The 10863-nt window shown below is 38.3% G+C and overlaps 1 protein-coding gene across 1 annotated transcript; it reads right to left on the bottom strand.

The window, feature by feature from the left end:
* Window positions 1-6840: 6840 nt before the first annotated feature.
* On the bottom strand, window positions 6841-10172 carry LOC112187858 (putative laccase-9). The gene is made up of 7 exons (XM_024326810.2): window positions 9942-10172; window positions 9577-9728; window positions 9187-9431; window positions 8939-9070; window positions 8245-8851; window positions 7779-8140; window positions 6841-7685 (listed from the first exon to the last, which is right to left on the bottom strand). Exons 1-7 carry the CDS (start codon window positions 10068-10070, stop codon window positions 7501-7503), a joined length of 1812 nt encoding a protein of 603 aa, XP_024182578.1. The 5' UTR covers window positions 10071-10172; the 3' UTR covers window positions 6841-7500.
* Between the last annotated feature and the right edge of the window lie 691 nt (window positions 10173-10863).

The following is a 10863-nucleotide window of genomic DNA, read 5'->3' on the forward strand; positions in this document are numbered from 1 at the left end:
TTGAAAGCATTATTGTGTTATTTCACAAATTTATTGTAACCTCTTGAGTTTCCATTGAAACTAAATGTTTCCTAATTTGATTATCTTATAACGTCATGTTCCTCAAGAAGTTGTTACAAAAGGAAAAAAAAATCAAAATCAAAATCTCAAGTTTTTAGATCTCCAATTATATGAGGGCCTAAAGTCCCTCCTCTTTATGACTACATATTTATATGTGACACAGAACTTGAGGTTCTCCGCATGATAAAGTTACTTGTTCTTATGGATTGTAGTCTTTAACTTCGAAATTTTGAGTATGTCATTCTGGCTAGCAGTTCAAAATGAATTTGGTCCATTCCAATTGTCACTATTTCACAATTGATTTTTACTCAAGCTAAGATAACACTCATATCACGAGTTGCAGATCTTGATCTATGGCTCCAAATGAGCTACTTCATGTTACCAAATTTGAAATATTGACGCACTAAGTACCTTCAATATGGTTGGAGAAGATTTTTTTGCTACCTCATATATACTGTGTCAAATTTATACAATAAATTTAGGCATAAAATGGCATGACCCAGAAGTTCATTGAACCAAATACACAATTTTGGCTTGACCGGTTATGTTATCTTTGTTGGTCATGTTGCATGGAATCACTTACAAATTTTGATGACTGCTAACCTTACTCACAAGCAAATTGTTTATTTACCACATATTTGCAAGTTGTCACTTTAATGAGACAATCGTCCTGCTATAAGGGGGAGAAATATTATTCCTGAAGAACAGTATGAATTGGTGTGAGACTTTTCCACCATGTCTCATCTTGAGCTTTGTCCCTAAAGTGTCACACGATGTAAAAAAATGTCATTAACATCGATTCCTCAAATTCCGATTTGTATGAATATAAAAGACATTTTTTATTGTTGACTGATGTCTATATTTTGATTTCAAAATTTTTAAAAGCACGGAAAGACTTAATTTTGTACACGCGGAAAAAAAATTTTCGCACTTTACTTCACTCATTCTCTCTCGCCCTTCCCTGAAATCCTATCACTCTCCTCCTTACCATCCTCCTCCTCCTCTCTCTCTCTCTTTGTGTCTCATCTCGGAGGTGTAGCCTGGCGTTGACTGGTCGGAGGAAGGCGAAGAAGATGGTGGCTACGGTGAGTCCACTCCGGTGGTTGGAGATCGTGATGGAGGAGAGAGTCCTCCAGATCCACTTTCTCTCTCCTCCACGAATCTGAGTTCTTGTTTCCTTTCTGTTCAGCGCCCAACCTCCTCCTCCATCTCCGAACTGCACCGAACCGTCCTCTTCTTCCTTATCCACCTCCGACCACAACCCGACCCTTCTTCGCATCTGACCAGCACCCGGCAAAGAATGAAGAGAGAGAGAGAGAGAGGTCGGGTGTGAGGGGTTAGGGCTCAAAGATGGTGGATGTTCCAGAGTTCAAGGCCCCCGTTTCAGGGACGAATTAGAGCAACTCCGAAAGAAGTGAGTTTAGGGTTTTCGAGGCAATTTGAATCTTTTCAGTTTATGGATTTGGTTCTGTGTCTTTAAAGTATTTGTGAGTGAGTTTCTTAAGTTTCTTCACTTTTGTGTGATTCCTTCTTTAATTTATTGAACGGATTGGATTATTGGCATAATACTCATATGAAGATATAGATCCACTAGTTTTGTTTTGATTGGGGATGGAATAGAAAATTGAACTATCGCCAAAAATGGTACTCAGAAAAGTACTGCTGTTGGTGTTTGATGGAAATCCCAATGTGTTAGAGAATATCTTATCATTTCTACTTCAGTGTCGCTCCCTAGAACTTCAATTTTTTAGCTTTACATAATTTGAATTTGCAGGAAAGTTCAGGACTTGGAAGTTGTTGATGTAATTCCAGATGAGTTATAGAGTTTGACTTCCCTCACCAATCTGTATGCTTTCTCTGAACTCGTGTACTTGAGTTGGACTCAATTTAGTTACCCAAATTGTGATATTTCTCCCATGTATTATAGGAATTTAGAAAGGAATTGCCTGACAGGACCTCTCTCTGCAGCCATTGCAAATCTAACTGGCTTGCAATACTTGTATGCACATCTAAGAGCATCTCCAACGGTGGTGTCAAAATCCACTGTGGAGCTCCAACGAATACAAAAAACAATTCTCAGCCTCTTCAACCCATTCTTCAAATCCACCGTGGAATACAGTTCTGGCTTCATCCTATCAAATTTGACAGACTCAAGCGTTCTGTCTTTTCTTTTTTTAATTGTTTTTCTCTCCTTCTCTCTCCTTCTCTCTTCTCTCTCTTTCTTCATACCCGATGCCCAGACCAAATCAAAACTTCTAGTCTTGGTTCAAATTTCACAGATAAAACAGGAAAGCAAGAAATGGGTTTTTTGGGTTTTTCAGTAGAAGTCTCTTTGTGATCGATTTGATGAAGAAGATGAAAGGGGTTGTTGTTATGGAGCCTACTTCGTATGCTCTGTATTAGGATCAAGGGCCAGATTTTAGCATCAGAGTCTTATGCAAGACTATGAGAAGCCGCATAAGGTATATACCGTTTATGGGTTTTCAAAATCTTCTCTGGGTTTTGGTTAGATCTGTGTATGTAATTGGTTTTTTACCTGGGTTTTCCTTGATTTGGATGTTATGTGATTGTTTTTGCTATTGAGCACTTTGAGTTTATGTAGCTGGATTTGAGTTGAAGAATGAGTAATCGGTTTTGAATAGAGATGATGAAGGAGGAGAAGGGAAGGACGACAAAGGGGAGAAACAGGAGGAAGATTGAGACTTGAATAGGAGCAGAAAAAGGAGGAGGAGGAGAAGAGAAACAGAAGAAGAAGAAGTGTGATCAATAAAATATACATTTATTTTAACTAATGGGTTGGAGTGTAAATATAATAAAATTGTCAAATACCACATCATCTGTCAAATTTAAATTTGACCCAAAATTTTTAACATCTTTGTTGGAAATGGTCTAAACCGTTTTATTTGAATGCTTTCAATGGATTTATTTTGGTGTTCATGCTCATTTATTTGATTTTAATGTCCAGTACTATTGGAATCAACGATTTATTAGGCGAGATACCAAAAGAACTTGCACAACTTACTGAACTGAGATTATTGTAAGTTTTCTCATTTGGGAGCCTCAGACCACTGATTAGGGGGACATTGTTTGAATGTGTGATTCAAAACAAGAGAACTTAGCTTTATATGACAGTTTGATAAGGTGGACTCTTATTTAAAGCAAAAATCTTGATGTATATGACTGCTTTCTTTATATATATCTTCTTTATTTCAAATATTAAGATGTGTTTCTAATATTGTCCCATTTAGTAGTCTCCCTATTCAATGTTGTCTCTGCATTGCTTGATTCAAACATGACTTATTGTCATATACCTGCACTTACTCTTGATTATCTGCACCAAAGAGTAATATCAATTGGAAATTACTTGTCACTTTTGTAGGGCTTTTGGGAGAAACAACTTTTCGGGTTCTCTGCCATCTGAGCTAGGGAATTTATTCAAATTACAACAGCTGTAAGTTTGATATGTTGTTCATTTCTTTTTCAGAGCTTTGGCATGAGGGTATCAGGTGTTTTGAAATGATCCTACATACAAAAAAATTTCTAACCTCAGTTTTGTTGGTTATATGCGAATGGATAGTAAATTGTGGGTATATGCAGATGTATAGGTACAAAATCTATTCCTCATTTATTGTGGGTGCGGATTAGGATTACTTGGTAGACTATTTGATAACATATACGATGTATGATGATGCAGTTTTTGTGTTATAAGCAAGATTGAATATTCCTCATTGAACTAGTGTATAATTAGGGTTTTAAAACTTGGATTTGAATTTGAATGTTTCTGATGCCTTGAATAGCTTTTATTCTAGGTATGAACTGATTATACTAGTTAAGCTCATTGTATTTGATAGATATATATGGTGTTGTAGCTTTATGTTGTTGTGTGGGTAAGAATTGAAGTTTCTACCTCTACTTAAACTATTAATTGAAATAGGTCTGATGTCTTAGTTGCTTTGGTATTGTGAGGACGGAATCAATTTCACATTCATTTTGCTCTTTCCCTGTGTACTTTATATTTTAGCTATAGATCAATGATACTGTTAAGCTATGAAGCATAGATACGGCAAAATGGCTTCGTATCCCATATCGATCAGGGATACGGGTACGATACGCGCGGATACACGGATCCGGATTTGTGTACGGCCTAGATACGTGCGTATCCTAATCAGATACGTATATATGTAAATTAACTGGATACGCGGGGCTAATCTTGACTTTTTACCATTAAAAAAAAATAAAAACATAAAACACCATATCACAGATCGAGACCTACCCTCACTCTCAGCGCTGCTGCGATCATTTGGTCCTTCACTCGCTCCTCTTCTCCTCTTCTTCGCAAGTTGCAGCTAAGATTAATCAGGCTTCTCCTCTTCTTTGATCCGCTTGGAGCTTGGAGCTGCAGTTAGACTGCTTTCGGTACGTTCTCTGTTCTCTTCTTCTTAGTTCTTAGTTGCTTCTTACCCATATGAACTTGATTGCTTCTCTGAATGGTAGAAGTTCTTCGATTCGTTTGGGTGTGATGCTTTCAATCATTGTATAAGGATATGGGTTTGATGGGTGTGATGCTTTCAATTGTTTGGGTGTGATGCTTCCAATCGTTGTATAAGGATATGTTTTTTTTTTTTTTCGACTAGAAGGGTCTGATGGTGTTATAGATTTTTTTTTCTTCTAATTATATATATATATATATTTAATTGAATTATCCTTCGCGTACCCGGATCCAATTACATTTAAGATTTGCCGTATTTACGGATCCGACCGTACCGTATCCAGATACTCGTACCCGTATCGGTGCTTCTTAGATGTTAAGTCACTGCCCTCTACTTTAACTACTTTTTGTGATTTGAATTTGCAATTTAAGTGGATATCTGTGAAACCAGTTCTCAACTCATTGGCACATGTATGTTTTTGCTAGGTTCATTCGTAGCTACACCAAGGACTGGAAATTCAAGTTACAAGTATTTTTATCTTATAACAAAGGGCTATTTTTCTCTTTTTCTTCTCACTGTATCTACAAACCTTTTTTGTCTTCATATGGTTTATTAGGAGGCTTCAATCTTGTTCTTTTATTTTGCTATTGTATATGGAGAAGTTTAGGCCATATGTCCCCTTCTTCATACTCTTTGTACTGTTTTTATCAATAATATTAATGAGAATTTTCTTTTTCTTACCACCGGTATTCTCATTGTGATACTTTTCTAGTGAAGAAACTGATTTAGTAATCACTTCTAAATTAGAAATTGAAGCAAAAAGAATGAAGACACTACAGTTTAAAATAACAAACTGATGTTATAAATGACTTAGGACATCAGTTCTATCTATAGAACATATGTCTGATACTGATATATAAATCAATTTCTTATGTAAAACAATGTCATAGTAGGAAACGAAATCAGTTTTATATTAATCAAACGATGTGTAGGGTCAATTTATACATCGAGAGTTTCTAAGAAACTGATGTCTAGAGTCATTTTGAACATCGGCTAAAAACCGATGTCTGGAATTTCTTAATCTTTAACATCACCTACTAAGACATCGGTATATATTTTTTTTAACATCGGTTCCTGGCCGATTTTTGAGGCCAAAATACTAGTAGTGAACTGAGGCTGGTAATATAAGGTGGGGTTGGTGTAATGGACAGATGGGGATGTGTGCGGTTGATTAAAGTAAGTTAGTATGACAAATGGGATAGGTTGAGGCTGTGAAGCACTATGGTAAGTGATGTGGGCATAAGGGCTAGAATACCTCATAACAAATGGGTCAATTTCACTGTAGTGTGTAGTGGGAGCATGTCCCAAAACAAGCTGATTAGACATAGTGCTATAGCTAGGCAGTGGGCCATTGATATAATTGAAAGGTTGTGAACCAAAGTTGGTGTGCTGATAATAATGGTGTTGCATCTGGGGTACAGAGATCCCCTTTTTCTTGAGCAAGTTAACATTACTATCACTACCACTATTAGGAACAGAAGATGCACATGTATTGGCACTAGTAATTTGGTCACATCGTCAATATTAATCATTTGAGAGTAGACCTCACTAGCAAAACCCAAAATCACGTCATGATCACCCAAATTTAGTGGACAACTTGAAAAAGGAGCTTTAGAGATACTACCCACTCCTTCCTTCTGAGATGTAGATGCGGCCATGGTTGAAGAAACGGGTGATGCTGATGATCCACGCGTCAAGGTGCCTGTAGGAGTAGGTATAGATCCAAAACTCAGCTGAGGTGACCCATTTGCTGGTTGGGTAGATTTAGCTTCCACCCTCAGCAACCTCATCTCTTCTAGAAATTCAGCTCGCAGAGCAGCTACTTACAGAATCCTGAATTCCAGCTACTAATGCTTGCACAACACCGATCTGTGATGCCGTTTCATCCTTGTGGACTTGAAGGTCAAATTCCACATTAGTGAGTTCCCTGGAGGTGTGAGACTGCCCGCCTGGGCCTCCACCACCCTTGAGTTTCACCATACCCCCAAAATCGAGGGCTCTGATACCAGATTTTTAGGGTTTTGGCCCTAAGTACTGGGATTTAAGCTAGATTGAAGAGACAGAAGAGAGAGAAAAAAAAAAAAAGCAAAATGTAATTTCAATTATCTGGGATACCCACGCATACAAGGTGAGGCAGCTCAAATAGAGTGAGTCGTTCACATGGTAGACACATGTCAAGACAACATTGGGTCATACGCGTAACGTACAGATAGCGGATGCCTTCACGAGACTGACCAAAACGGTGCGTACAAAACTTAAATAAACGGTGCGTTTAAAATACAGCTAAAGCTAGACTTAGTCAACACGGAGCATCCTATAGGTTGACTCGCCCAACAGGGACTTTCCTCAATCTGGGCGAATGAACGGCGTCCGTGATGAAGAAACCAACCGCGGGTGTGACAAGACATGCACGAGGGAAGAAGAACCTCCGGACATGCACTTGTTCCTCACACAACCAGCGAGAGAACAAGCTGAGCTGCCAACTTCGCTTGTGACTCAAGCTAATTGAATTTTTTATCTTTGAAATGAGAGGAGCAATTTTCCAATCAGAAATTTTGGTTCTGGAATTGATGATGTCCACTAAAGAAATTAATTCAGCTCTATCTTCCAACTTTACAACTGCCCTTCATAAGTACAATCTTTTCAGCCCCATCTTCCAAAACTCACTATCATCAGTAAAGCCCCACAACTACCAGTCCGAAAGCTATGTCTTTCGTTAGGTAGGCGTGGTATTTCAAGTCAAGTGCCTTTTATTCAACACTGAGAAAATCAGAAAATTACAGTATAGATTCTGTGTGATATCCAATTTGGGAGGCGGCCGGCAAAATCAACAAATAAATATTAAGTGCGTTCGATCGTACATGTCGGAAATATGAGTACGCTTGATTGGAACACTACAATTGGGACACGATCCTTACCAGCTATACTATATCTATATGAGAACAGTATATTAATTAGTCCGTTCTAGTTGCTTCTCTAGGATGGCTGAAGACTTCAATGGAACGTCACAGGAAGGCATTGTAGCCGGAGGAGGGAGCATAGTAGTCTCAGGTGTGCCCCCGTTCTTCACTATAAAAGCAGACTCCATACCCCATGTCAAGTGTCTCTCCATATGACAGTGCCAAAACCATACACCTGCAAAAGAAATCATACATCAATTTTCAGAATCTCATTTCATAGTTAGGCTATTTAGTCTATATGCAAGTTTGGAGAGATATATGTAAATACCTGGATTATTCGCTACGAATCTGAGAGCTACCCATCCATTTTTTGGAGTTATGAACGTTGCTACATAAGGAGGATCAATCAAATTGAAGGTTTTTGAGTCCCTCTCGGCGAAGTAATTCCCAAAACCAAAACCAAGCACATAAAAGCTAAGTCCATGCACGTGCATTGGATGATTCACGGCCGCTCCCTCCACATCAGTTCCTTGAAACACCATCTCAACTGTTTCATTGTATTCCAGCATCGTCACCTTTGTCCCTTGGACTGTTAAGCCTACATCTATTGCTGATGAATCATCAGTGAAGTTAAAATAAACAGGCGGCTCATCAGGGAAGTCTGTTTCATAAACTGGTTCGCTTATGTTGCTGCATGTATATAAAGATCCATCAAAACCATTTTCAAGTGAATTAAAACCATAAGAAGCTAGCATCTGTACATCTAGTTCACAGTTAATGCATATGAATCTTACTTGTAGTAGGCTTGCAAGATAGATTCTGATGGATTAACCCAACTAATATTATTGACGCTTGCAGCCCAAGATATGTTGACGCATGTGGGACCTAAATCTGGAGTACAGTAAAGAGCGTTGGAGGAAGCTGTTATATACATTCTCTTAGTAACGTCACTCTCTTTTGGGACATTTATAGGATATTCTGGGGTGGCTAAGCTTCTAATTTTCCTGAGGAAGTCGTATGCTGGTTCTTGGGATAAGGACATGGGAAGGTTTTCAGGATATATCGGAGCTTCCGAAGTGGTATAGTTGCCATTATATTCAAGGATTGCAACAGCATCATCCAGATAGCTAGATACTGAGTTAACTGTAGCACTCACGTATTCTCTTGCGACCATGTAATAGCTGCCCAGAGTCGAATTTGTGTTGAGCAATACATCCATTGTTTGTCCAGGGCTTATCATTATGTAGCTTGTGTTGATGGGTTTGGTATAGGAACCGTCCATGCCAACCATAGTGAGATTGTGCTCAGCAATAGCAAAGTACATCTCTGCATCAATATTGGCGTTCAGTATCCGAAGAAGATACGTCTTGCCATAGTCCACCTTAAGACGATATGTTGAATCTACAAGCGCATGCAATATGGAAGCCCATTAATTTTAGTACCTTACTAGGTAGGTGAACCACCTTATAAAAACGTATATATGCTTACTCTGGGAGCATAGAGCAAAATCCCCAGGTTGGCCATTTATTGTGTAAGCATCTGCTTCGGGTAAGTTGGTAGCATTTTCTGGCACCATACACTCGTCAATCGTTTGTTTCAAATTTCCCAAATACCAAGATCCTGCAATTGGATCAATGTAATTAACTTTGCATATCTATGATGCACATATGCTTGTATATAGCTAGTGTATAATTGAATACTGAACATATTGACTAGGCCAGTGTGTAATTATATACCAAACACAATGCTCTCCTCTTCATCGGGCTCAGGAAATGGAAATGTTGTTCCAAGAGCAGGCAAGACGACAATGGTACCGTGAACGCTAGCTCTCGTCCAGTCACTATGAGCATGCCACCATACAGTTCCTTCTTCTGTGGTCAATTGAACTTGATAGGTAAAATTTGTTCCCGGTGAAATTGGGCATTGTGTCACATATTCCGGGCCATCAAACCATGGATTTCTTGGTTGCTTTACTCCATGCCTGTACCATCATACCAATTTGCATATTCATTTACAAACATAAAAAGATGAGCAATTTTAAGAATGTGAAGTGGTGAAGTGGAAGTATTAATGTATCATGTAAAGTGTACAACAAACAAATAGGGAGGTCGTGTGATGGGACTTGCCAGTGAATGGTGAAACCATAAAATCCTTGATTGTAAACATTAACATAAATTGTATCCCCTTTGCGAGCTCGTAATTCTGGACCCGGAAAACTCTCGTTTACTACTAACATGAGCTTTGACTCGCACAGTCTTGTGAAGTTTACCTCCTTAACCTAGTAAATTAATCAAAATATCGATTACTAAGAGGCACATAAATTAGTATAATGTTACGATGTTAGCTGGTCATGCTAGAATTAGTTCCTGTATCATTGCATGTAAGCATGAGTATCAAGCTAGAATGAAAAACACATCAATATGACAATATCTGTAATAATGCTTGAAGCAAATATATGATCGAAGCAAGGAATCAAGCATTAGATACTTACTATAAAATCGTAGTAATGCACTTCGGCTCGGGCCAGAGAGATGAAGATCTGTAGGATGATAATAAGGACAGCGAACACTGGAAACTGTGTCGACATCACTGGACCAGTAGTTCTCTTCAGGGATTTCATTACTTTGATGGGCGAAATTTGTCACTAGTTAAACTGCAGGGAGTTGCATGAACACTCACTCTCTTAATCTATGGCTTTCATCAGATCTATGGCTTTCATCAGATCTATGGCTTTCATCAGCTTATAATAACAAACTGTCTTACCAAAAGGTCCGAAAACTAAGGGGCCAAGGGTTAACGTGTTCACCTGCCTGTTTTAAGAAAATGGTAGAAATGACGTTGGGCGAAATTTAGTTTGAACAATATTGACGAAAGAAGCCTGATATTTTGCGCTTGATCTCCAATAACTCTTTATCTACTTTCTCCTTTTCTCTTAAGACCTGCACAACTGATCTGGGTAAATCTATAGAACTACAGTATGGGTCTTAATTTCATTTTAGTTGTGAAATATACAAGAACAGATCTCTGCAAAACTATTCTCACCATGCATATATATTGGTGTTCTTGTTTGATGTTGGGTGCTAGTTAAACATGCCCAGTGGTTTCAACTGATTTGATGAGTCTCTGTGGTCAATAGATTACTTCGATTCTCCTTAATATCCATGGATACCAGTCCTGCCATGGTATCCTTTAATTATTAGGATACTGATGCCAATTAACCCTTAATATAATTGGGTAATTAAAGAAGAAGATAACTCGATCGGCAATGGTTCTATGAAATGGTAGTATATGCCACAGTATTCAGTACTGGTATTATTTCCCACTTGTATGATTCTTTACTTGAAATTTTACATTTGTTATATCCAATAACGGCATAAAGCTAGCTAAGGTTAACGAAGAGAGCCAGCGGCTGT

This window comes from Rosa chinensis, chromosome 2 (assembly GCF_002994745.2).
Source record: "Rosa chinensis cultivar Old Blush chromosome 2, RchiOBHm-V2, whole genome shotgun sequence".
Lineage (NCBI taxonomy): Eukaryota > Viridiplantae > Streptophyta > Magnoliopsida > Rosales > Rosaceae > Rosa > Rosa chinensis.

Excerpts from the sequence above, each read along its gene's own strand:
- LOC112187858 (XM_024326810.2), bottom strand. The coding sequence starts at position 10,070 with ATGAAATCCCTGAAGAGAACTACTGGTCCAGTGATGTCGACACAGTTT. Across the intron at positions 9,729-9,941 it reads TGCATTACTACGATTTTATA|GTTAAGGAGGTAAACTTCAC; the intron begins GTAAGTATCTAA and ends TTAATTTACTAG. Across the intron at positions 7,686-7,778 it reads ATTCGTAGCGAATAATCCAG|GTGTATGGTTTTGGCACTGT; the intron begins GTATTTACATAT and ends TTTCTTTTGCAG.